Below are 27331 nucleotides of genomic sequence, written 5' to 3'. Positions count from 1 at the left end.
GAGTATTTTCATGCCTCCGTAATAAGAAAATAACCTACTTATTTTACCTATCTTTTAAAAATAATTTTTTTTTCGTGTCAAAGCAACACTGATTTTCATAATATTTTTGATTTTTTTCAAAGGCAACCTTGGGTTTCAGAATTTGTCATTATTTTTGTTGTGTTTATTTTTTCAAAAAATTCAGTTTTTTATTCATAATCGGTTGTAATTTTTTCAATTAATGTGATGATTTAAGATTAAAATAAATTAAATGATTTTTGTTAAAACTACCATGTGTAAATGCTCAAATATTCGAAATTGTATGTGACTTGCTTGTATAATTTTCTCGTCATAGTTTCCTCTTTCAATTATGGCCATAAATCTGACGACTCACTTTGCTATTTCAACCCTAGGATTAATTATCTTCTTTACAACGTCTAGTAAGTTTGACATTAATTACTTCTCTATCGATACTCATTGAATTTCATTCATCTCGGCGCTACCATTACTCATCTCCATTCGAGAGACAGTTCTGTTTTCTGTTTGTCCAAAGCAACACTCTAGGGTGTGGCGTATTACATTTCAACAATTGTATGCATTTCATTCCATCAACGTAAGTTAATAAAATTTTTCACGTTCCTAGGTTATTCCATTCGTTGCTGGGATTGTAATTCCAATACTGATCCAAAATGTGCGGATCCGTTCGATAACAGCACAGTACATATGAAAGATTGCGAATATGCTGCTCCACTGCCTCAGTATCCCAACGTTAAATCAACCATGTGCCGGAAAATACGACAAAAAGGTAATTTATCGAAATTATTATGTTACATATTCAACTGTATACGATAATAATCGATTATTACTCTTTTAGTGAATGGAAAATGGAGATATTTTCGAGACTGTGCTTATTTGGGAGAACCCGGTATCGGCGGTGATGAACGTTATTGTTTGATGAGAACCGGTACACATAATATCTTTGTAGAAATCTGCACCTGTGCCAGCAGACATGGCTGTAATTCGGCTTCTTTATCGTTATATTCCGTCGCTGTGCTGTTTGGAAGCATATTATGCGCTTTTTATTTGAGGTAATATTTGAAAAATTGAACACCGTTGAATGGGAATTGAGATCTCTATTGAAATAGGACTTTCTGCTCGTATAGAGGTTGTGAAATGAGTCACCGTGATCGTTTCATACGCACTTATCATTTTTGTATTATGAACTTACACGTAATATTTATTTGTACAGAATTGTGATATAAATTACTACCGATGCCTTTTTTTTAAATCGAAAAAGTTCGCACAAACAAGTTCTGGCAGCTTTTCTCAAAATACAGGATGTCCGATTACTTGTGCTACTCTGTAAATTCCAAATTTTTCCCCTTTCTTTTTTAAAATGAAAAAAACAATTTTGGAAAATCAAAAGCAGCATAAATAATCGGACATCCAGTACATGTTTATAGTGATTTTTTTAAAAACCGAAGCAGTATTTTTTTAAATTGATTTTTTTATAGCCTCGTATTAAATTTTTTATGTTACGAGTTGATCAATTTTTTTCAAGTTGAGTTTTTAATTACGACAGGTGCGTTTTCACCTGGTGTCCCTTTTTTTTTACCATGATTTTATAATTCTCTGATTATTTATTCCGTCCACTCATGTGAAGTATAATGTTGTATGATTGTACTTTGTGTTCATATTTTTTGTACTGTTCGTAATTTTTATACAACTATGATTAATTGAATAAAGTTTTAATTTTTAAAGTTCTCGAATTTTATTTGTATAAATTAAGTTTCAATTTAAATAGGATTTGAACAAAAACATTCAACTCAACGCAGCTCTTTGCTTTTTCAATTCTTCGACGATTGCTTTGACGAACGGAGTAGAAAACTTTCCTTCGGTTGAGACGAAAAATTCTTCTAACCTGCCAGCACTCTGTTTTCCTTCCAACTTTTCGTATTCGAAGGCTTGGATTATCATATCTAATCTATCGAATTCTTTCACCAATTTCGCTTCTGTTGTTTCCTGCTGTTCGTATTCCTGTAATTCGCCTAAATGTATACTCGATTCAACAATGAAAACATTATTTTCAGCAAAAACGAGTACCTGGAATAGATTATTAACGTATTCGCTATTGTTTCCAATTAGTTTAACTAATTGACCCATGGCAGCTTCTTCTTGTCGACGTTTTTCCGCCGGAGAAATTCCACAAATCGGAGTGATATCGCCAACAATACATTCCGCCATATCGTGAACGATGGCTAGTTCCATACATCTAACGAAACGGAAATAAAGAGTGATTTAATAAATGACAGGATATTTTTCATGGTAATGATGTACAGTTACTACTTTTTTCGATCGATATTCGAATCTGATTCTATTAGAAACGACATCACAGCCATTCTATACATGTGGCCAGCCACTGCTTCCGGATCTTGCACTTTTCTTAAAACCCATCCTGTCCTTTTCAGGTGCTGTAAGTGAAATTACACGGAATGTATTATTCGTCTATGCATATGGGAAATGAATGAGAAACGTTGCACACTTACTTTGAGTCGTCCGATGAGCTCCAAGAATTCTAAATTTCGCTGAGGTAGACTACTAGTAGAACTTGAATCATCGCTATTACTTCGTTCCATCGTAATTGCTTTTTTAACGTTATCAGTTTTGGAAGACAGTAACGGCCACCTGTGTCGAAGAAATTTAGAAATGATACTCAGCATAACAAATCGTTCATTTTGAAAATAATCTGAAAAACGTAGCCAGTACAAGTTGAATCATATTTGTTGAAAAAGAAACACTTGGCTCTGTACAAATTTGCCAATAAAATGCTTATCAATACCAGTGTTTGGTGAATTTTTTTATCAGTTTATTTTGAGAAAAACATATGATTTTTGACCTAATAACCCATATTTTAGAAATTTTGAATTGAGATGATGATACTACGAAACGTAAATTCAAAGTATTCAAAGCTTACTTTGAGATCAGTTCACGTGTTTTGATATTTGTGGCCAATTTCATCAAAAATCTGAACAATTTGAATTGAAAATTTTTTGTGAAACTAAAGTTGAACTTTCAGCCGATTGAAGATTATCACTACCTATTTATTGTCTTGTTAAAACTTGTAATTTCTCAGGTAATTTTGTGATAAAAGCTTCGAAGAAATTGAAAGCTGTATTCCCTATGAGAGCAAATCGACCAATAGGGTTCCGGAAAAAGAGCATTCCATCGAAATTTAACCAATGAAAATCTGCTAAAGAGATCCTTGAGCTGCGTCACAAGTTTAGTGTATTATCTATAGCAACATCACAAACACATGATCTGGTATAAACAATCTAAAATGTTTGATATGATGAATATTATTCTCTAAATTTAATGTAAAAATACCATAGTTTGTAAATTCTTACTCTTAGATGTGTTTGAACGTAAATTTCAGTGAGTAAATTGCTTGTATACTAGTTCGTTTGGGATGAATAATCAGTTTTCGGAAAATGACAATCATATGGCGGATACCTCTGATAACACCGAATTCTCTTCGGTCGAATATTTCAAATCGTTGGAGAAATGGGTGCAAGATGTCACATTCTGGCAATACTTCAACTCTGTAACCTTTCATTCATTCTTGATAAATCAAACCGCTACAGCGAGGCTATCCGGAGCTACTCCTGGAGCTCCTCCTGGGCCACGAAGAGCACCTCGACGTCCTGTAATATCGCGTCCGGAAAGAATTAGAGGTAATTTCAAGAATCTCCTCAGCGATAGTATCTTGATTTTATTAATAATTATATTCCATTTCGTTTTCATTTAGGTATCGAGTGTCGTGTACCTTCGTTATGGAAAAGACTCGTAGCCGAATTTATCGATTTTATGTGCCTGTTTTTTGTGAAGTTACTTGCCACGTTTATATTAGTGGATTTCTTGGATATTATGTAAGTATCGTTTCGCTGTTGAATTATATCTCTTCGTACTAGTACATACCTAATGTTGATGTGTTTTTTTTTCAGTGACTGGAATAGATACGATTTTGATTCGTTGATACAAAGAACATGGCGTCTCGATTACAGTGCCGCTGTGGAATTAACATCGGAATTAATGATCGTAGAATTCGCTCATAGGATTACCGTTTGTATATTCGAGGTGATTACAGCGTTAAATACACTTCGTAGTTCGTATAATCTTTAAAAATACCAATTTACGATTCGTCTATTCTTCTGTACAGAGTTTTTGGCTATATCGTGGATTACGAGGTGTTATCGGCGGAGCAACGCCGGGCAAGAAGCTGATGCACTTACGAGTAGTGTACTGCGAACGAATTACTACCATTAGAACTGAGCCAGATTTTGTCGTATTAATCGAACCGGGTACTGATCTCGGAATATTACGAGCTTCGGTGCGATCGTTTATTAAGAACTTCATTTTAGCATTATTTTTACCTTTTACTTTCGTATGTTTATACTTTCAATACAATCGAGCTACTCATGATGTGATAGCTCAATCGATAGTTATCGAAGAACCAGTCAGATATCAAACTGAGTGATGTTCGTTTTATTGAGCGTGTAAATTTTATTTTAATTTTTAAAACGATGTTTTTTTTCTTCTCTAAACCCAACGTTACCAATATGAATGTGTCACTTGAAAATTTTAATTATGTACTTACTTAATAACTACGAAGGAATAAATGTGTTTTACCATTGTACCTACGTATAGCTTTTTTATACGTGATATTCTAGATCATCAGGTAAACCTCAGCTGTCCTCGAATTTCCTTCCCTTCTTTAAAATAATTTAAATTGGGCATTGCTTGACATTTTAACGTGATAAAATTTATAATTAATCAATTAGATTCGAAATATCATGTAGGTATATACTGTACTTTGACTAATGTACCTGCGTTATTGAGACAGTTTTTGATGTTTCAAAATCGGAAAAAATGGAAATTGACATTTTGATTTTTGACAGTTGATTTTCGTCCTGAAATTTGAATTAAAACCACAACCAGTTAAAAACTGATCGGAGATGAAACAATAAAACGCCATAGAAACAGAAAATAATTATTGTTTATTTTATTAAAAAGATAGGTAATACTAATAAAATAAAAACAAATCCAACAACCGCGAATGATCGAACGCTGAACAAAAATTACATAAATATTTACGCAATAATCAATTTAAAACATTGAATCCAGTTTCGTCAGCTAAAAATTTAACAGTTCTTTTCGTTCCGTTCGTTTCTGGGTATTCGTAGGAACCTTCTCTGACGAAATAGTAAGTTCCATTTTCTCCAGGTTTAAGGTATCCCCTTTCTTGTACCTGAACTCCATCAATAGTTTGATAACTAAAAGAAAAAATATTGTTTCATAAACATATCTATGAATAAACACTTTACTGTGAATACATTAAAAATTCAAAAGAAATTATCAAACTACAATTATTTCTTTCTGAAAGAAAAAACATGGGTAGGTTGTTCTTTTTCACATGTGCCTATTAATATTACCTAATAAACAAGTACCTACTTAATCAAAATGAAATATTCACCTTAAACCGTATTGACCACTGCTATCTCTGATTTCAGCTTTTGCATGATCTTTGGCAACATAATTTTCCGTGTAGTATGTAGGTGTCGATGAAAGCTCAACATTTTGATCAGATAATGGCACAGCGTACGCTAAATAAAATGCTGCAGCGGACAGTATAATCTAAAAATTTAACATGATTTCATAGCTTTCAGAAAAAATTATAACTTGGCGTTAAGCTGCATTTCAAGTAGGATCGGGTATCACATGGGCGAGTAAATTAGGTATTGTTATTACATAATTATTGAGATTTGACATTTAAAAAAAAGTAATAGGTAGAGTAGGTATACTTAGTTAGTACATGCAAGTTGAATGAATGTATAAAAATAGAACCTAACAAAAATAGGTACTTACGAATTTCATTTTGATCGAGTGTAATTTTCAAATCACGGAGAAATATTTACGCGAACCTATTCGAAATAAATAACGAAAGAAATACCTACTGAGATAGTAGTTAGAAAATTATGTACTTACAGCCAACTATTCAAACGCACCTATTTATACAGTACCTAATAAATGTAGTATGGAAGTTGCAGCCTAAGGAAATCGATCTACATATTAAAATAAAGTAATTAAAACATTTAAAACAATGATATGTTATGTAATTGAGTTGTTCGTTGCTAATTCCCTACCTAGTTCGTATTTCTTTAGGCTAACAATTAAAGTAGATACCTGTACATTCCTCCAGGAATAATAATTTAAAAAATCACTTTGTTTTTCGAAAATAATTATTTTGAAGGATAATAGCAGAACATCTTCACACCACAGAAGCTTCCGGTTCAAGCATTTGCGTATGTATGTTGATTCTTCAACAGTAAATTAAATCGAAGGAAGATCGGAAGCTCCTGTAGGATTGCCGCCTCGCCAGGCACAAAATTTGATTCTTGAAAATGGGTAACTTTAAAGCTAACCTAAGAAAATACACTCTGATAAAAAAAATGTTGATTATTATATCTGTTTAAATAGGTATCTTCTTTAGTCTATTCTGTATGCCAAAGAATCAAGTGAGATCGCCTAGGGAACGGTTGGAAAATGAAAATTTAATCAAATTGCACAGGTCAAATATCAAAAAATCAAAAATAAGTCGAGGAAATAATTAGGTAGGTATTAATTTCAAACGAAATAAAACATCGAAAAACTACGCAAACAAGAATGCCCCTTCAAATGATAGATAAACAAAATCCGAAATCAAATTCAGATATTCATTTTCCTAATATTTCTCTAAAGAAAGAAGTATGAACGATATTCAACTCTTCAGAATTACCTATGTTTAGTGAACTCCTTGAAAACGGTAAGCTGTTATTTAGGTACTTACTTCTTTAAAATTTAATTTTTTGACAACGGTGATCATTAAATGAATCTCTAATCCCTCAATCGTATTTATTTATTTAGCATCACTACCTGTTCAAATTTACTCGATGTAATGGCGAATAAAATAAAATGTTTGGATTGATTTCTGCTGTTCTGCGGACATGGAACAAAAAAATATCAACCAAAAGTACCAAAACTACCAAAAGCCGTTATTTACATAGATTGTATACTGAAAATACCCGGTGTAATATACTCAGCTCAATTGCTCACTGAGAGGTTTCGCTGGAATGGAAAATTTTTTAGAAAAAACGTTGGTTTTTTTCGACGTTTCTACGTATAATTTGAAAGAAATCTCAGGAAATGAACTATCATCAATCGGGGCTCATTGGCTCAACAACAAATTCATCGTCAAGATTCAAGAGTCAACTTGACAAGATTGACAATGACAATAAGACAAGATCAATTCATGAAATCTAGATTTTGAAGTTGAGCATCAGTAACCTTTTGGTCCGAAAAATGTTCAAGTCAAAATAAAACCAAAAATCCTAGATCCAAATTTCAATTTTCAAGACAGTTTCAAGCTTTCAACGTTTCAACTTCCAAGTTCAGCCAAAAATTAAAAATATTAAAATTAAAATTTTAAAACAACGGTCTGACTACAACGAACCTAGTGTGCGTCTTAAGCGGCTCACTAAAGGTCTTTTTTTGTAAACGTTTTGTAATTCATTGTTTATTTACAAGCAAAGCAACATTACACATTTTCCAGCATTTTTTGCCCTTTTTGAAAGTTCTCAACTCCAAATTTTTATCACGATTTTTCCCAAAAAAAAAACGTATGAGAAAATATTGCTATGCCGCGTTATGAATATTTGAAAGTTCAGTGAAATTTCAGAATAGAACCCAAAGGAGGCCCTTCATAATTCAAATTGTTTCGTAACACTGTAAAATGGACAAGAAAAAGTAAGTTATCAATCGCTGTTTATGAGTTTTGAAACTCAACTGAAAATGAGTATCATTGATCTTCTCTTTTGTAGATACGGTTTATTCATTCCAAAAAAGAACGTCCTCGGAACAAGCACCGAATTCGTTAAAAAACCTTCCGTATTCGACGAAGACAGCGATTCCGATAAAGAATCAAATGTTGACTGGGTCAAAAAATCACTGAAGGTAAACTTCTTCAATTTCAATCAGTTTTCAATAATTATACAAACATATCTGCATCTCATTTTTACATATCTATTTTAGAAAGAACCGTACGGTAACAGTTCGTTAACTCGTCAAGCTAAATCAGATATACAGAAAGTTCTCGCCGATGATCCCACCGCTTATCAATACGATGAAGTATACGACGAGTTGCAAAAAAACATCAACGAAAATCTAGCTGCTAAAAAATCCGATCGCAAAGTAAGTTTGTCCTATTTCTTTGTTATTTTAAATCCGTTTATATGTATTAACAGCTGTTTATTCTTCCAGCCGAAATATATTCAATCTTTGATGCAAACAGCCGAGCGTCGTAAACGTGAAAATGAACGTCGTTTAGCCAGACAAATACAAAAAGAACGAGAAGCCGAAGGCGATGAGTTTGCCGATAAAGAAGTATTTGTTACCTCGGCTTATAAGAAAAAATTAGAAGAAATGAAGAAAATGGACGAAGAAGATAAACATACCGAAATGCTAGAAGGTAAATTTTGCCATACCCAAAATATCATCTTCATGAAATTAAACTTATAAAAATCTTAATTTCATTTTAGATATCGGTGACGTTATGAAACAACGTGATATGGTCGGATTCTATCGTCACCTGTATAGAGCAACTGTGACCAACGAAGACCTTCGAGAGCCCGATTCACCAACTCAAATTAAACCAAAAGAAGAACCCAGAGAAGAGCCAACAGACTCGTCCAAATCTTCTAAACCAAGACAATACCGTAAACGTAAATCATCCGAATCATCTGACGGTGAAACCAAAAAATCATCCAAATCCAAAAGTAAAACTAGCCAAGCTGATAACCCAGACGCCGATTCTGATTTATCATCATCAGACGATGAAAAGGACGATACCGAACCTTCAAAAGATTCTCCGCAAAATGAAGCATCAAAAGATACTGCTCAAAATGAACCTCCGAGTGTATCGGATCAAACAACCGATGATGCTAAAGATAAAGGCGTCACCGAAGACGAAAAGAAACCAGAGGAAACCGACGAGAATAAAGAGAATGTCGAAGAACCTAAACCCGAACCCAAACCTAAAGTATCAGTATGGATAAAACGTACTGTCGGTGAAGTTTTTGATGAAGCTTTAGAAAGGTATTATCAGCGTAAAGCTGAAAGATTAGCTGCCAGAGGAAGCTAGCGAAATCACTCGTATTTTTTCGGGGGAAAATGAAAGTCGTACATTGGTGGTATTCGTTTTAACAAAGGTCAATATGCAAATCAAACGTGCTGGAAGTTGTGTGATTGTCTTCAATCGTTGAGTAAAGAGTCATTTGTTTCTGTACTGTGTGCGTTTTATAATAAATAATACATATTTTATTTCAATTACTTGTTATTTTCAAAAAAGTTATTTTGAGAAATGAAACTTTGATTCCCAGTTGCAAATCAACAAACATTCAACTTTACTTCACGTTTATTTGATAGGGTAGAGCTCTACCTAAGTTTCGTCGAAGTTCCTATATAGAAGTATTTTTCATTTCTGTCAATATCATCGTTTCTCGTTACAGTTGATGAGTTGAATTTCATTGCTGGGCCATATCCAACGTTGATAAATTACGTATTATTCCTATTCGTTTCAATTTGGACTTATTGAGAGAACAAGAGATATATTTTCAGTCCATGTTCAGATCTTTATTTTGTTGATCGTGAGTTGAATAATATGGATTTTAGTACCTTGTCTGGACTACGTTCCCAAATTCTGTATATTCTACGTTCGATTCAATATCTAAATAATGACTGACCAATCGTTCCTTGTTCAATCATGTTGTTTGAAAATCGTATTGATCTTGTATATTGATAGAAAAATCACTAAAAATTGAGGTTGAGAATTGACATCTACCTACCAACTACCGAGAGGGTAAAATTAGATCCAAATTCCAAGTGGAAATGATCGGATTATTAAAACACGATTTCCATGTAAACCTGTTCTTAATCCGGTAAGTTGGCATCCCTGATTGAAATAAATCATAAATTTGGACTCTACGGCCTCGATTTACCCCAGATTCACCTTTTTCACGTTCGTAGAGGGCTTTAAAATGGAGGAAAATTGAAAATTTTGGACATGTAGTAGAAGTTGCCTATTCATGAGGCGCAAAAATCATTCCAAAAGTGGGGTTTTAAACTGTTTAATTTTTTATGGTGGAAATGATCGAAAAAAAATTCAATTTTTATGTTAATCTGAAGTTGGCATCCCTGACTGAAATAAGTTAAATTGTAAATTTGAAATCAATGAACTCGATTCACCCCAAAATCGTTCGTAAAGGGCTTTAAAATGGAGGAAAATGTGAAAATATTCGAGCATGTCAAAAAAGTTGCCTACTCGTAAGGCGCAAAAATTATTCGAAACATGGGGTTTTTTTCAACGTTTGCGATTTTTAAGAAATTATCGTCGATTGAATATTGAAATTAATTAAATTCGAGTTTTTTAAAAAGCAATTACGAATTTGACGAGAAAGTATTATGGTAACCCCCACCCCACCTCAAGATTTGATAAGATGATAAGTGCCTAATTAGTAATTACAGACATGAATCTTGTAACCGGTCCCGTGAAATGCGAAGAACACAAAACGGTAAGTTGAAAAATTATACTTCGATTATTTGCATAATTTTTGAGCTCTTTCTAAATTTTTTGTACTTTTTCCTAATCATAAAAGCCTCATTTTTGGTTTTATCATTGAAGTCGAGGATGATTACTGGCTCAAAATTAATTTTCAGCATTATTTTTCATTGAAATATCATAAAGAATCGCATGAAAAGTGCAAAAATACAACTGCGCTACTCTATTTACAAAAGATCGATTTTCTGCGACATTTTTCATTAAAATAGTTTTAAAAAAACCTACGGAAATACAAGGTAGGCAATTTCTTCGACGTGAATCCAAAATTTCAAACGACTTACGCCCTCTATCCGAAGAAAAAGTAAGTAAATGCGTTTCCGGTTCAGATTTTCAATGGACTATCTACACTGTCTATACAATGGACACACATGGGACACACACATCGCTATCTATAAAAATAAATAGAAACTTCAAAGCTCGGTTGAAAATTTCGCAGAATGAGCGCTAGATATGCACATGGCGCTATCTATCGGAAAATTAAAGAACTACGTCCCAAAAGAGCATTAGAAAATGATTCTAAATGCTTCCAATGAAGTAGTTCCTTAATATTCCGATAGATAGCGCCACGTGCATATCTAGCCATTTCCTCACTTTTTAAATCTAGTTTTTTTAAACACAGAACAAAAGTATCGTTTTATTCCAATAGATGGCACTGTGTGTCCGTAAATGATGTTGAAAAAGTGATAAAATGAGAGCTAGATATGCGCGTGGCGCTATCTATTGGAAAATTAAGGAACTACGTCCGAAAAGAGCATTGAAAGAAATTACTGGATCGTAGTTCTTTGATATTTCAATAGATAGCGCCACGCGCATATCTGGTTTTCATTTTACCACCTTCACAACTTCGTTTTTCAAACACAGAACAAAGGTTTCGTTTTATTCGAATAGATGGCGCCGAGTGTCCGTTGAATTTAGTTTTTCAGTGCTCTTTTTCAACGTAGTTCATAAAATATTCCGACAGATAGTGTCACGCGCATAATCTAGCATTCATTTCGTTATTATGTATAATTTTCTTCAGTTTTTTGAACTCCATTAGTTTTGCGCTGCGTACTCGTTGCAGAAGTAATTTGCACAACTGAGTGATTACAATTTTGAAGTAATTTTTTCATTTTAATACAGTTCATTACAAATTGCAGGACAATCATTGAGAATTTCAGAATTTCAAGATCAATAAACAGCAGAAAGAAATACGAAACTTTAAAAATCAACAGATTTATTACTTTTTCAACTTTCGTTTCATCACTCTTTTTTTTTGTAAACAATGTTTTTCACTGAAAGCTTAACATTAAATAATTAAATTTTATAAAAGACAATTATGTAACAATGTATTCAAAATTTACAAAAAATATACTCATAAGAAGTTACTGATAACTTTTATACAAAAAAAAATTAATGAATAATACAGATATAACAGCGATAGCCTTACAAATTGATTCAGCTACAAAGAAAAAAAAACACATACATAGATATATTTTACACACGCGCAGCTATTTCTGGTTTGCATAATTCGCGTAATATTCTATATACAGTTTACACATAATTATCGCGTCAATGAAACATTTAGAAAAAAAAATACATAATACGCGATTTAAACCATCGTTAAAATTCTTTTATATCAATAATGGATGGATTTTTTCAAAAAGAAAATAAAGAGAAAAAACGAGAAAAATTATCTACAGAAAAATTATAATATGGTACAGTACATTAAAAATCTATACACGTAAACGAAATATTTTGTCATCAAAAGTCAATATTTCATGAGAAGAAAAAAAAATCAATCAGGATGATGGAGATGAAAATACGTAAATCATATTTCTCGTTTTTTTTTGTTTTTCAAGTCTTCGTATCAGACAATATTACAAATTTTGTAAACCATGAAAGTTATACGATAATCGTGTATTGTGCACGTATCGAGACAAATAATAAAGGCTGAAAGAGGGGAGAAGGGGGAAATTACAAAGAAAAATGGAGAAAGTCATCCGCATCGTATTATTTTTCAGGTGACTAGTCAATTAAACCCCTTAAAATAGCCAACGTCGACTTTTTCCATTCGAACTTTGTAAACGAATACAAAATAAAAAAAAATGAATAACAAATAAAAATAATAAAATAAAAACGAAGCGTATTCTTCGTGTTGCAGAGAACATGCTCGAAACATTCAATTATATAGTATTTAAAACCATATAGAAAAATAATAACACGATTAGAAAAAAAAAACGAAAAGAAAATACAACACGCATGACATACACAATGAAATTTGATACAATTTTTCTCGAGTAGTTTACACAATTCGTAAAATGAAAAATTTTACCAAGAACAAACGAAACGAACCAATGTCTCAGAAATCAAAACACAAATTTTGTATTCTATTCCTCGGCCGGAAAGATGGTAAAACCAGTTTCACAATTCCGAAGAATGACATAATTTTTTTTTAAATCTTGGAATGAAAATTCAGAAATCGGCGTAAATCAATATAGCATTTCATTTTATTACAACGTACACATAATATCCTTCGTTCGGGTCAGTTCAAACATAAAAATCTTTCAGACGGTAAAAAAAGAGGAGAAAAACAAACGAAAATGTTACGTAAGTCGACAAAATTAAACGATAAAATGAAAAACTTCGCGTTTAAGATTATACGAGTCGATAATACATACAATTTATAATCGAATCGACGATTCGTGTACAATGTACATAAATATTCGGTTACAATTTTGGATTTATCGAAGAGGTATTAGTAAATATTGTATTTCGTAAGGATAAAATGAACACAATTGAAAGGCAGAAATACTGATTGTTACGTTTCTTGAAAAATACATATTCGAGTCGAAAAAAACAAAAAAAGGTTAACGTCACCGAGTATCATCAACAACGTATCCAATACACAAAAATTATAATTTTTCTTCAAACATAGCGAATTTTCACAACAAGGGTGGAAAAAGAGAAAATAAATGCATGACTAGATCGAACACATTCCTACCAACACTGTCCAGGTATAATTTTCAAATCGCTAACGATGGAACGGTGAAAACTCGCTTCCGGCTCTGCGGCCATTAGAAAACAACTCGTCGTAAATAAATTACAGAGAAAAAAAACTGGGAATTTTTCGTAACGGAGAACAGTAATGTGAGAGAAAAAAAAAACAACAAAATTTTGACATCTTAAAACGTACAAATAAGAGAAGAGATCGAGAACGAATCGACTTACTCCACACTTCGACGACAGTTGGAACTGAAATCCATAAATGTTAATCTTCATCGGATAACGGTTCGTATTGCGACGACAATATAGGCGTCGGTTCCGGTACATCGACCGGCTTAGGTGGCGCTGCCGGAGGTGTCGTATGAGCCGAAACCGGAACTTGCGAATTAATATTCAACGCCGAGTAAGGATACGCGTAATTGGAAGCTGGCAAATAAGAAGGCTGATTCGGCTGCTCGTTGCTTCCACCGCCACCACCACCTCCCGATCCAGAGTTATTATCGTCCGAACGACTCATCGACGAACCGTGATTACTGCCACCGCCTGATGACTTGGCGCCTCCTTCGTCATCGGAAGTACGATGCATTTCTTCGACTATCTTGTTCCTAACGTAATCCAACGGATTACTCTGCAATCCGCCGAGTTTCTCGCGCGGCGAAAGCGGCCTTTGAGCGCCGGCAATGCGAACGATGTTACGATCCGACGACTGCTGCTGTTCCAGTTCTTTCTGCTGCAGAGCTCGGCGTAATTTCCACGCTTGAGGTTCGACATAAACGTGCGACTGCGAAGACGACGAAGGAGGCAGAATCGGAGGGCCGATACTTCGAGGAGGCAGACCACCGTCTCGCGAGCCACTCGAATCGCCGTGTACACTACCGGCCGAGCTGACTGGTAGGGAATGTTGTTGCTGTTGCTGTTGTTGTTGTTGTTGCTGTTGATGGGCTATAGATTGCGGCGTAGGCTGCTGAGGTTGTAACTGAGGAGGTTGCGATTTTACATCTGGACTGGCGCGAGATTGCATCGTTGGACCGCATTTCAATGGTGATAGTTTTCCGTCCGGTTCGGGGAATACCTGAGAAATGCAACGTGATTTTAGTAAAATCGAATCAAACTTTGGATTCGTATGATTCGAGAATTTTATATTTACCTGGAATAATTTATCTCCCGGCCGAGTAGATGGTACGTGAGGAGATGCATTAGCTTGCGATGCAGTTGCAGAGACAGCCGTATCGCTGGGTTGGTTAATCTGATGAGTGATAATGGCGTCGATTAAACTAGCAGCAGTCACAGTAGAAGAATCTCCTTGTCGTGGTCGAGCACTTTCACGCCTGCAAAAAAATGAAAAAAATAAACGATTATATTTTATTTGTCGTTCGTCAATGTTTTTAAGAGGAGGGAGGACAAGGTGTGTAATAAAATCTCAAAACTAAACAGAAAGACACTTACATAGAAGAATGTTCAAAATACCTAAAAAATAGACTAATATCCACCCACCCATTTTCCCAAAACAAAATCATGTAGTTTTCAAAAAATATCTTACAGACAAAAAATACACCAAGAACCCCAAAATAAGTCTTTTCCCCCTCATTTTTTAAATTTTTTTTCTCTTTTTTTCCACTTTTATTTTTTTCCAATTTTTGTTTGCTTTAAAAACTTTTCCAATTTCGATTTTTTACATTTTCTTCATTTTTTTAATTTATTCATTGCCGATTTTTGTTTCTTTTATTTTTTCCCCAATTTAAATGTTTTTTTCAAGTCGAAAAATCATTAAAAAATTATTTTCTTCATTTTTTTAAATTTTTGTTGGTTTCAATTTTCTCTTTTTTTCAAATTTCGATATTTTTTTCAATTTTTTTATGTCCGATTTCTATTTGCTTCAATTTTTTTATTTTTTTCAATTTTTTTATGTCCGATTTCTATTTGCTTCAATTTTTTTTCATTTTTTTTAATTCGATGTTTTTTCAAGTCGAAAAATCAATTTTGATATATTTTGCATTTTCTTCATTTTTTTCAATATTTTATGTCCAATTTTTGTTTGCTTCAATTTTTTCTTCAATTTGTTTTCAATTTCGATTATTTTTTTCCAAGTCGAAAAATCAATTTTGATTTTTTTTTATTTTCTTTATTTTTTTAATTTATTTACATATTTCTGATCTTTGTTCGCTTCAATTTTTTTCAATTTCAATGTTTTTTTCAAGTTTTTCAATTTTTTTTTAATTCGATGTCGTTTTTAAGTCGAAAAATCAATTTTGATATTTTTTCTATTTTTTCATGTCATATTTTTGTTTGCTTCAACTTTTTTTCTCAATTTGTTTTTAATTTGATGTTGCTTTCAAGTCAAAAAGTCAATTTTAATACTTTTTTTCATTTTCTTCATTTTTTTCAATTTTTTCATGTCTAATTTTTGTTTGCTTCAATTTTTTTTCAATTTCGATGTTTTTTCCAAGTCGAAAAAAAAGTGTCTAGGGGGGAGGGGGGAATTCACAACAGAACTAAAAAAAAATTCAAGACTACAATTTTCAATTCTTTCTCCATAATTTTCAATTTTGAAGGGCTTTGTACGTAGAATTGGACCAACATTTTTTGGGCGAAATTGGTCAAAAGTGTGATATTCAACCTCACTCATCTCCAAATCATCAACAATCAAAATTTCCAACTGTCCTCCGAACAACACTAATTTGAAATCGCAGAAAGAAAAAACTCACCCTGATTCGACTTTCACCGTAACCGGAGTAGGCTCGCGATGGTAATTAATCGTGCTGGTCATCCTACTATCGATAGACTGCTCCGGCGGATTGGAATGCACTCGATGAGGCTGGTAAATCGACGGCGGTATTTGCTGTATTCGCGTATGGGGCGGCAGCTGCGATTCCGGTCCTAATCGACTGTTGGCCGAACCGCTCCGCTGATACTGATTACTTTCCATCTCGCGTTGCTGTTGCGACTGATGCTGCTGCTGCTGTTGTTGCTGCTGCTGCAGATGAGGCGGCATATGTTGGTCGCGAATCGAAGGCGGCATTTGCGACAACATTTCGCGATGTTTGCCTTGCTGATCGCGTATCATGCGCTGCTGCTCTTGCTCGCGTAGCTTCTGCTGTTCGCGGTAATGTTGATGCAGTTGCTGGTCGCGTAACTCTTGCTGACGTTGTTCGCGTTCACGCTGCAGATGGTTCTCGCGCAGCTGATGCGCCGTCAATTGATGTTCGCGCGACATCTGCGGCGGAGGTTGATCGTGATGCGACGGCGGCGGTGGCAACGGGCCCTGGTGGTGTAGTTGGGGCGGCATTTGACGCGAATACCGTTGTTCCGATTCGCGGACTTCTTCGCGACTCAAGTATCGCTCTTTCGGTATCGCGTCTCGACTGAATCGGTCGCCCAGTCCTTCTTGAATGATTAAACGTTGTTTGTCACCTTTATGTTGACCGACTACGTTCGATCCGGATGCCGAATGCGATAACGGTACCGGTAGACTGGGCTGCTGGATGGCTACGTCCACCAGCGAGCCGAGGGCTTCGTGTCCAGGCGGGTACGGATGCGGTGAGACAGATTTGCTGATCGGCGTACCTGGAGGATTCGTGTTATGACGCTGGATTACACCTGAGGAGTAGAAAAAACAATCGATATTATCAATTTGAATGTTCATATCGAACGACGAAGAAAAAAATCGACCCCCACGGATACCAACCTTGCCTAGCTGGATAATAATACGGTTTGTTGTCGCGCGGCTGTACGCTTTCCTTCATGCTACTCAGCTGTTGAGATGTTAAGAAATCAGCCATTATGATGTGTTGGCGTTGCTCGTCGTTATACGAATGAGGTCTATTCGGATAGAATGCGTTGGTGGGTATCGAGCTACTTCGTTTACTGTTCGACTGCGGATAGTATTCGGCGGAGGAATTAGAATGCGACGAGCCTCTTTGATGAACGGGTGTTCCTGCAAGAAAACGAAGATCTTCGCTTTATAACGAACGCCATCGATGAATTAGCTCACATCGTCGCAGATCAAACTTACCTTGCGTTATAGATCCGGTCTCCTTGATCAACGGACTACCCTGATGCGACGGCGGTGTAATTTGACGAAGCAACGGGGCATCGTATCGACCATCTCGAACATTAGACGGATACAGATTAGCGCTAGAAACCGGCGTACCGTGCATTATCGAGCCACCGAGCTTCGATTGTTGATTCAGCGATATATTCAAACCGGCACTGGACGATACACCATTCGGCGACTGTTTCGGTGACAGCTTGATATTTTGATTCAACTGCTGAGGCGACGAAACCTGCAAAAATGATATAAAAAATTAGAAAAAAAATTCAACACTTTCGCTTTCGACTATTCAAATAAGTACGCAGGATTTTCGTGACTTTTAATTCAAATATCAACATATCAAAATCTAATCTATTCACCTTGTTGAGAAGTTTAGGATGCGTCGGCGGTTGTTTAACGGTAATCAACGAATTATGTGGCATTACCAAAGGAGGTACTTTCCAATACAAAGGTTCGCCGGTTTTCGTCACTCTACCAACTTCTACCAATTGCTACACGACACACGAGACACACAAAGATAAATAAAACGTCCACAATCAACGAACGACTAACCGCGAAATGCGAATATGTACACCGAGATCTACACGAGGATCAAGCTGCTTACTTGTTGATGATGATAATAACTACTGTTGGCCGGCTCGTGCGGTGCGGGATGTTTGTAGACGTGTGGTTGATGAGGAGGTACAGGGATTAGGGGAGTATGGGGATGTGAATTGCTATTTTTACTAACTGCCGAAGGATGAACCGACTGCGTATTGTGTACCATGTGATTGTTGACGAATTCCGGACTACGTGGTTTCTTCATGCTTAAATCCAACGTGCCAGTTTCGTGATCTCTGGGCGATTCCTTCGAACCAGGCATCTGTTTCGACCACAACAACACAGAGATAAAACACGTATATCAGATAAACAATAATACAAACAAATTAACGAGTAAAAATTTACGCGGAAGAAAACCGATAATTATCACTTATTATCAGTATTCCCACGAGAGCAGACCAACTTTGTTGTCTCGTCGATGACGAGCGAAACATACCTGTAAGTACACAACACTGTCTTTCATCGATTCACTATGACCAGGATGATGAACTGAGCTCACCAATGATAACGTAGCTAACGAATTCTCTCTGGCTTTTTGTTGTCGCTGATCGCACTCGAATAAATTCTGATCAACGATCGACGATATGCTATTAGGTGCCTGTGAACATAACAAAACAAAAGTTACGTTAGTGAAAAAATCAATGTTTTCTAAACAATTAGGCGCTAGAACAGCATCACTGTTTTAAAACTAAACAATAATGTATCAATGTCATGAATCAGTCCGAGCACAAAAGCACGTCTGGGATTAACCAAAGATATTATTTACTGTAGCCTCTTTTGATTAGAAAACTATACGATACGAAAAAATCGCAATTTCTTGCCCAAAAGAGGCGAAAAAACGTATTACTAAAATCATCTATCAATCAAATATACCGTCAACTTTTTCGAGATCGAATGAATAATTAATTCGAAGTCAGTTTCATCGAAAAAATGACACTGAATTCGCCATTTCTCGCCTAAAAAATCACGGCATGGATTCCAAAGGTATAAAATATTCTTTTCTTTCGGAAATCGTTTTATTCTTATAAAAAATGACACAAAATTCAAGACTGGGAAAAAATTAATTCAAATCAGCAATTTTTCCAAAAAAAAATTCTAACAATTTTATTCCATGAAGCGGTACCGAAAACAGAAGGAGGGGCAGGGGTTTGATGAAACTGACCAAAAATTGAATACTTAGTTTCAACCAAGAAAAAAAAACTGAAATTCATTGACGAAAAAGTGGACGAATAATTCTCAACTCTTGAAAAAATTATTTTAAAAAAAAGGAAGAAGTCCAACAATGACAAACTCTGAATGACAGCCTCCTCCCCTCCCCTCCCCTCCCCTCCCCTCCCAAAAAATGTGGAGAAAATAAGAAGTTTAAAAATGTCTGATTTCTTTTTAATGGAAATGAAAAGGAAGTGATTTTTGCAATATGTTTTGATTGCGCAAAAACCTTCGATTTTTCACAAAATGACAAAAAACTTTCTTTTAAAAATTGTGAAAATTGCCAAAAATGGTTCGCATAAAATTTTCAAATTTTTTTTCCATTTTTAGATGAGAAATCAAGCAAGAAAAATTTTTTTCAATAATGATGAATTCTTTGGGAAAAAATCATTGGTTTCAAGTCTTCACTCCCCTTCCCCTCGTCTTTAGTAGATTCTAAGATTTCTGAGAATGCTACCTCAAAATTACCTCCAAATTTGAGCAAATTTCAAATCTACATTTTTCAAATTCGTCATTCATTATTCATTACACAATATAAAAACAATGTTTGAAACTGTATCAATGTCATGAATCAGTCCGAGCAAAAAAGCACGTCTGGGATTAACCAAAGATATAATTTAATGTAGCCTCTTTTGATTAGAAAACTATACGATACGAAAAAATCGCAATTTCTTGCCCAAAAGAGGCTAAAAGGGTATAAAAACGTGTGTTGCCAATATATTATCTCTTTGTCATGAATCAGATCAAGTATACGTTAACTTTCCTGGGATTAAACAAGGAATTATTCTATAGCCTCTTTGATTAGAATATCGACAAAATGATTATTTGACATTTCTTGCCCAAAGAGGCTGAAAAGGTATAAAAACGTGAATCGCCGATGATATTATCTCTTTGTCATGAATCAGATCAAGTATACGTTAACTTTCCTGGGATTAAACAAGGAATTATTCTGTAGCCTCTTTGATTAGAATATCGACAAAATGATTATTTGACATTTCTTGCCCAAAGAGGCGAAAAAGGTATAAAAACGTGTATCGTCGATGATATTATCTCTTTGTCATGAATCAGATCAAGTATACGTTAACTTTCCTGGGATTAAACAAGGAATTATTCTGTAGCCTCTTTGATTAGAATATCGACAAAATGATTATTTGACATTTCTTGCCCAAAGAGGCGAAAAAGGTATAAAAACGTGTATCGTCGATGATATTATCTCTTTGTCATGAATCAGATCAAGTATACGTTAACTTTCCTGGGATTAAACAAGGAATTATTCTGTAGCCTCTTTGATTAGAATATCGACAAAATGATTATTTGACATTTCTTGCCCAAAGAGGCGAAAAAGGTATAAAAACGTGTATCGTCGATGATATTATCTCTTTGCCATGAATCAGATCAAGTATACGTTAACTTTCCTGGGATTGAACAAGGAATTATTCTGTAGCCTCTTTGATTAGAATATCGACAAAATGATTATTTGACGTTTCTTGCCCAAAGAGGCTAAAAAGTTATAAAAACGTGTAGTATCTCTTTGTCATGAATCAGATCAAGTATAGGTTGACTTTTCTGGGATTAAACAAAGAATTTTTCTGTAGCCTCTTTGATTAGAATATCGACAAAATGATTATTTGACATTTCTTGCCCAAAGAGGCTAACACTACTTGTAGACAAAAACAAATGAACATTTTTTTGAAATTTCAGCCTATCAAAATTGAAATTAATTCGAATGAGAAATCCAATAAATAAATTCACAACGTAAACTAAAATAAAAATAACAATTAAACGTAATAATTTACACACGCAATCTTACCTGACTCAGACCGGGAACTTGACTAGGTTTATTTAGCTGGAATTCGATTAAACCGCCTATCACATCGACCATAGCAACTTTTTCACGATCGCCTCCCACACTGTTCAGGCTCGATTTGCCAACATGATCAGCAAACGACGAAGTGTTCTCGTTATCCGCGCCAACACCAACGCCTTCGTCAGCAGTTTCCTAAGCAAGTGAAAAAAACAGCCGATTAAGCATCTCGTGTGGTGTAATTGAAAACGTAGGTACGCACTTCGATGCAACATCGTTCGTTCTTTCATAATGGCTACGGATTATTCTCCTTCCCCCATCCCCCCTCTCTCCGTCAATCAAAACGTCTACTCGAGACATTCGCATTTCAATGAATGTGTTTCTAGCTAGATGCACATTCTCTCTCTCTCGGTGGAATTTTACTTCGAGAAAATTCGAAAGAAATCCATCTCAAGTTTTCAAACAAACGTATCGAATAATAATATCAAAATTAAAAAACAAAGTTTGGAAAATAAATGCGTCAAGTTTTCATTCTTCAGAAAATCGAACCAATTTTATGTCGATTTTAAATTGAGAATTTTTCCAGACCACAAAGAAAACGATACGATGATCGTGCGTCGTCAATTCATACGTAATAATTAATATTATGCTTAGAGAGACAAAACGGCACACTTACTGTAGCCGAACTGTCGTAATCTTCTTTGCTAATTAAATGCGATATAACCGGAGGTGTACACTTAAGGGGACTAGTACTACCGGGTAGATTGGAAATTGCGGTAGCTGATGTATTTATGGAGGACGTGTCCATTTGCATATCGTTCATCATTGGTGTTTTCGTTATAACCGCCGAACCTATACCACCTTCCGAATGACAACCGATGAATTAATTTCAACGTACAAACAATTATGCACATTATAACAAACTACGATCACTGTATTTCTATCTCTACACATATGCAACTAAATAATACTGATAAAATTAACTCAAATGAGAGAACTATCTCAGCACAGATATTTATACTCTCGAGGTGTCAGCCACCTATCATCAGTAACAAGGGAGTCTCTCGCAATTCCATCACCCGAAATAATAATACCGCCACCGAAAATATATAACTAATTCTTTTTCAATTCAAAAAATACTAATATATAGCGAGATAAACTACGCATCAACTCACCAGATGTATCGTTATTCATGGCCGGAGATGGAGCACTGGCCGTATCACTATCGTCCGGTACTGATCTATCGAGTTCGTCACAACTCGACGTCGTCGAGCCGGATTCTTCTTCGTCAGTTGATAAAGTTGGTTTACGTTCTTCGCCAAAGTGTTTCTAAATGGGAGAAAAAATTACACAAATTATTATACCGGATGTTGAGAAAATGCGCAACGAATTAATTTCGATTCTTATCAGCGACCGTACGACGAAAGTATAACGCCGAGATACGAATTTAATTTCGAATAATTTCCAGATTCTGAAATTAAAACCCGCAATCGATCATTTTAGAGAAGGGATAGGAAGTTCGACAACTTGAAATGTTAAGATTGGGAACCTGATAAGCAGCGAATATTTTCCTTAGACAATCCACAAGCTGTCTTGTCTGACGTTTTTATGGAACTATGACACAGGGAGTGGTACATTTTTATGGATATTCGTGGCTACTCAAAGTTGACAATATTTAAATCGGACAATTTGAATTTGAAAAACTCCAAATTATGAAACAAATAAAGAAAGAAATTTTAAAGAAAATGAATACTTTTTTTCAGAATACTAAGAGAAAAATGAAGGCTTGTTCGAAAATGATTAAATTGGGTTGTTGCGAGTGATTAATCATATAAATTTTCAAGAATTACCATGAATCAATTTTTTTTAATTGGAAAAATATTTTTTGCAAAAAAAAAAAAAAAAAACATTGATTTTTCTAAGAAATGATAAAAACCTAGAAATAAAAAATATGAGTTTTTCCAAAAAATAAAAATATCACTTTAAAAAAAAAATAGAAAAATAACTTTAAAAAATGAAAAAGATTTTTTTTAAAACATCAACAGCTTCTTGAAAAATTGCAATAAAAAACATTATTTTTCCTAAAAAATGAAAAAAATCAGGTTTTTTCAAGCAATAGAAATATGTTTTTTTAAAGAAATAACAATATTAGGTAGTTTTTGAAAAAATGAATTAGTTTTTTTTTCAAAAAATAAGAAAATCAATTTTCTTAAAAATGATGACGAAATTTACAACTTCTTATAAAATGACAAAATTCTCAATGTTTTCAAAAAAATGCCAAAATCAACTTCTAAATAGTAAAAATCGCCGAAAATCGTTCAAATAAAATTACTGAGTTTCGTTATTACTTATCAAACAGAAAATAATTATAAGTTTGGAAAAAAATTTGGAACTGTCTCCAATCAACTCATCAAGTCGAAAATAAGCACAATATAAAATAAAAATCAGCTATCCACCTACATCAAGTTGAATTTTGTGGAAATTCAATTTCCCAAAAACCGGCGGAGAGCTCCAAAATGACTCACAACGACTTTAAACCATTTCCAATCTATTCGGAGGAGAGAGGAAGGCAACTCAAGCCGAAATTTAGCTTTTTAGCACAAATAGACAAAAATTCGTTTTTTTCGCCTATTCTGAACTAAATTCAATTCATTTTTGATATCCAAAAGCTCGAAAAATATTATATTAAACATATAGAATTTTGACAGGTGACGAAATTCCTGCATACCTACTCGTTCGATCCAGCTTTTCCAGTCAGAATACCTCCCTCTAGAGTCATATCTGAAAAACCTTCTCTATCCGAATCAAAATCCCCCCCTCGCCTGTACGGTCACGTTCGCCAACATTACTAGGCACGCGAACTCACCTTATTATACTCTTGCATCGCAGCATCCAAGCCTAATTTTCTACGATAATTGAAATAGAACGTTTTGCATTGGTATTGCGTCTTCGATGATCCGACCATTTGCGAAACCTCCGACCATTTGGTACCGTGTTCGGCGATAGCTCGTTTCAACGATTCAGTTTCTTCGTCCGTCCACTTCGTTAGCTGCGAACTGGACGTCGGACTAGTGCTGGTATCGTCTCCTTGGCTGGCAACTACTCCCATTTGGACTAGTCGCCTTTGAATGCGATTGAAACAAGCCGAACAGCATTTCGTCGCTGTGCTTGGAATTTCTACGATCAAAAAAATAGAAAAAAATAAGTACACAAATAAGTGCCTACTCGAGATCGATAATTAGTACTTGGTCGACGACACTTACGAAATTCGGCGATCACAGGTTGTTTAATATGTACGGGTAAGTCGGCCCATTTGCAAGGCAACGTTCTCAAACGTTTCACGCGATTGCCTTTGGTATTCGGACACGTTGGCAAAGGACAATGCATATATCTAGAGCGTACCGCTTTGCAACGGCATAAATTACACACTCGAGCACCTGGTGTAACTTCATCTTCGCGTAATCCATACTGTTGAGCGTGAGATCGTGGCAGTGCTCTGGATGAGACCGCATCCGTCTTACAAACCAAACACGGATGCGTCGTTCCTTTATCGTTACCTAAACAAGAGAAACAAGCACATCGTTAATACACCATCTACACCATCTCCATCAACACGACAATTAGCAACCATTCGTCTTCGAATCGATAAAAGGAGCAAAAAAAAACAAGGCCGAACTAAAGAAAAAAAAATCGAACCCTCGTTATCCGGCGATGAAAAGCGCCAGAGTCAAATCGCAAATTAAAATTGTTGAACCGAATCAATTCGTTGAATATTAATGAGTCGAAAGAATTATTCGTAGGAAATTAAATAAACTTAGTAGAAGATGATGATAGCTAACGAAAAGTAAATACCCACGAGAAATAACGCTGATTTAAGCTCAAAGAATATTCACTCTTCTCTCGTGTACACTGTGTAGAGAGTACAGTACAGTTTACTTTTCTCTCCTTCTTCTCCTTCTCTCGCTCACTCCCTCGTCTTCTCTCTGTGAAAATGCTCTTCATTTAATTAAACGTAAAATACTTCAAAATCCTTCTGCGGCGGTTCGAAAAATAGATCAACAAACCGAGCACAGAAACCAAATGGAAAAAAAATCATCGCATAACCGCTTAAATATTTAAAGCCACGTTTCGTCATCGTCGCGCACATCCCAACGGGCTTTTACACAGGTTTTTTTTTCATCTCTTCTCTTTTTTCTCCATCTGTTCTTCTTCTTCTTAAATAAACAAGACGATTTTACCATTTTTTAAATATCTAAATGTAATTGCGAATACCGAAACGAACCAACCAATGTGAGTGGAAGAGGGGCAAGACGACCCTAGTTGTATTCCTCATATTTTTATAAGTACACGAATCCATATTGTACGAGATTTCATAAAAATTAACGAGTTAGCAGACGAAAAATGATACAATACGTTAATTCTTTCATTTCCAGCTCAGATCAAGTTCTGATGATAGATGTCAAAATATTGACCCACCAACAAATTTGTAGAAAACCAAAATTTTTAAAACATCAGATTATAGAAAGTCTAAAATGAACAAATTTTCGTAAAAATTATTTTTTTTTCACGAAAAAAATTGAGGTGAGCTTGAACGAAAGTTTAGAATTTCTTTCAGAAAATTCACTTTTAGCTATGCAAAAAAAATCATCAACTGGTATCAAACAAATATTTTCAAGTTTCCCCAATTTTTCAGAATTGATGAGAGGGGGGGGGGTTTAGAGGAGGAAACCGAACATTTTCAACCAACTAAATTATTATTTTTTCCTGCACTGTCATTGTGCCACATCTAGCTACAATACATACAACGAATAAACATCACAAATTAGCTGAAGATAATTACCTAAGCACAGCGAACCCTCATACAATATAAACGAAACGTGCGCGATATATGTAGGTACATGATAAACGATAAACATTGCGAATAAAATACCGCGTCAAAATTACCCACTTGACGGACACATTTTGCAAAATGTAGAACCTAATTCGTTTAACGTCGCCATCAAACAACCTGTGTATTACTTCGTACTAGGAAATTATGAAAACCACCTCACACATACACGATGTGTACATACATATATCTCTCTCTACTCGCGAGCTTAATTAAAATATTAATCATTCATTCGCGCTTCGTACTCCAATCTCCCCCTTCCCCTCGATTACACTCTGCTTCCAGCCAGAGTTGGACAGAATCGCTGGGAAAAACTCGATTTAAAAGTAGATTTGAAAATTGGATGGTTAGAAATGAATGAAATGCTATTCAGCTTGTTGGGTTGAAATTTTTTGAATTTTTTCCAAATTTGGAAAATATGTTCCAATTATTCGTGATGAAGAAAAATATCATACAGACTCAATTCTGAGAGCTAATTTTTTTTGGAATGGAAATGTTTATGAATATCTCTTCGATACCCCTCCAACACCAAAGACTAAACCCAGCACGACCCTATTTCGAAAAAAAAAATCTAAATTCCAACCATTCTAAAACCCGAAGCAAATATTAAAAAGATTACACACACGTTTTAAGAGAGTAAATATTAATTCCATTGTGATATTGAATCGACTCCGTCTCTCTCACTCTTTCCAGTAGCTATCCCTTTTGGCAAAACTGGCAAACTAATGACGAGCGTCGCGGGGTCGAAGGGTACCTACGCTTGAAACGCGCTAATTCGAATTTCTTCCCTTTCTCTCCATTACACCACCCCGTCGGCGTCGCGTCGCCCTTCTCCTTCATCCACCAACTTTTACCCTCTGCCTTGAACAAATAAACATCTTCCTCTGCTCTGTCCCTAGCTGATGCTGCGCCTCACGTACATGTATCTCTCTCTCACTCTTTGCTTCTGGAAAAATTATGCTGTTTTATCTCTCGCGAGTCTGTGCTATCTGTATCTACGCATGTATGTATATGTGTTGTTGTGGTTGTCGCAGTCGAGCGACGTCGACCAACCTCAAAAAAGGGTATCATCTGTAACGCAGCATAAGTATTTAATTCCGCGTATTCATT

The 27331-nt window shown here is 35.1% G+C and overlaps 6 protein-coding genes across 14 annotated transcripts in view; 3 read left to right on the top strand and 3 right to left on the bottom strand.

Moving 5' to 3' along the window:
* The first annotated feature begins 157 nt into the window (after positions 1–157).
* On the top strand, positions 158–1739 carry LOC135845565 (UPAR/Ly6 domain-containing protein crok-like). The gene is made up of 3 exons (XM_065364199.1): positions 158–419; positions 623–784; positions 854–1739. Exons 1-3 carry the CDS (start codon positions 350–352, stop codon positions 1069–1071), a joined length of 450 nt encoding a protein of 149 aa, XP_065220271.1. The 5' UTR covers positions 158–349; the 3' UTR covers positions 1072–1739.
* Positions 1726–3146, bottom strand: LOC135845563 (5'-deoxynucleotidase HDDC2). Of its 2 annotated transcripts, none has more exons than XM_065364194.1 (5): positions 2954–3146; positions 2526–2664; positions 2326–2450; positions 2083–2251; positions 1726–2016 (listed from the first exon to the last, which is right to left on the bottom strand). In XM_065364194.1, exons 1-5 carry the CDS (start codon positions 2995–2997, stop codon positions 1801–1803), a joined length of 693 nt encoding a protein of 230 aa, XP_065220266.1. In that variant the 5' UTR covers positions 2998–3146; the 3' UTR covers positions 1726–1800. The 2 variants fall into 2 exon arrangements, with proteins under 2 accessions (XP_065220266.1, XP_065220269.1); XM_065364197.1 differs by having other exon boundaries at positions 2526–2725; positions 2954–3092.
* A 159-nt stretch (positions 3147–3305) lies between these two features.
* On the top strand, positions 3306–4672 carry LOC135845562 (protein FAM8A1-like). The gene is made up of 4 exons (XM_065364193.1): positions 3306–3710; positions 3785–3905; positions 3981–4113; positions 4196–4672. Exons 1-4 carry the CDS (start codon positions 3446–3448, stop codon positions 4511–4513), a joined length of 837 nt encoding a protein of 278 aa, XP_065220265.1. The 5' UTR covers positions 3306–3445; the 3' UTR covers positions 4514–4672.
* A 342-nt stretch (positions 4673–5014) lies between these two features.
* Positions 5015–6060, bottom strand: LOC135845566 (endocuticle structural glycoprotein SgAbd-5-like). The gene is made up of 3 exons (XM_065364200.1): positions 5902–6060; positions 5510–5670; positions 5015–5309 (listed from the first exon to the last, which is right to left on the bottom strand). The coding sequence occupies exons 1-3, from the start codon at positions 5908–5910 to the stop codon at positions 5138–5140; spliced, it is 342 nt and encodes a 113-aa protein (XP_065220272.1). The 5' UTR covers positions 5911–6060; the 3' UTR covers positions 5015–5137.
* Positions 6061–7622: 1562 nt separating this feature from the next.
* Positions 7623–9399, top strand: LOC135845560 (nuclear speckle splicing regulatory protein 1). Its single transcript, XM_065364191.1, has 5 exons — positions 7623–7818; positions 7893–8025; positions 8104–8262; positions 8332–8539; positions 8610–9399. The coding sequence occupies exons 1-5, from the start codon at positions 7805–7807 to the stop codon at positions 9209–9211; spliced, it is 1116 nt and encodes a 371-aa protein (XP_065220263.1). The 5' UTR covers positions 7623–7804; the 3' UTR covers positions 9212–9399.
* A 2484-nt stretch (positions 9400–11883) lies between these two features.
* LOC135844208 (uncharacterized) overlaps positions 11884–27331 on the bottom strand; it is a 73853-nt gene continuing 58405 nt past the window's right edge. For 7 of the 8 annotated variants that reach the window (XM_065362354.1, XM_065362349.1, XM_065362350.1 and 4 more), the window contains 13 exons: positions 24597–24890; positions 24200–24510; positions 22509–22662; positions 22010–22194; positions 21340–21528; positions 18757–18918; positions 18325–18582; positions 18080–18211; positions 17682–17952; positions 17355–17621; positions 16375–17266; positions 14817–14997; positions 11884–14741 (listed from right to left, as the gene is read on the bottom strand). In XM_065362354.1, the coding sequence (XP_065218426.1) occupies positions 13935–14741; positions 14817–14997; positions 16375–17266; positions 17355–17621; positions 17682–17952; positions 18080–18211; positions 18325–18582; positions 18757–18918; positions 21340–21528; positions 22010–22194; positions 22509–22662; positions 24200–24510; positions 24597–24890 (4103 nt within the window). In that variant the 3' untranslated portion in view covers positions 11884–13934. The remainder of the gene's footprint in view (positions 14742–14816; positions 14998–16374; positions 17267–17354; positions 17622–17681; positions 17953–18079; positions 18212–18324; positions 18583–18756; positions 18919–21339; positions 21529–22009; positions 22195–22508; positions 22663–24199; positions 24511–24596; positions 24891–27331) is intronic. The other variant, XM_065362351.1, reaches the window with a different exon arrangement.

This window comes from Planococcus citri, chromosome 4, assembly GCF_950023065.1.
Source record: "Planococcus citri chromosome 4, ihPlaCitr1.1, whole genome shotgun sequence".
Classification (NCBI taxonomy): Eukaryota; Metazoa; Arthropoda; class Insecta; order Hemiptera; family Pseudococcidae; genus Planococcus; species Planococcus citri.
Note: the sequence above shows the minus strand (reverse complement) of the source record. Positions and strands in the feature narration are given on the sequence as shown.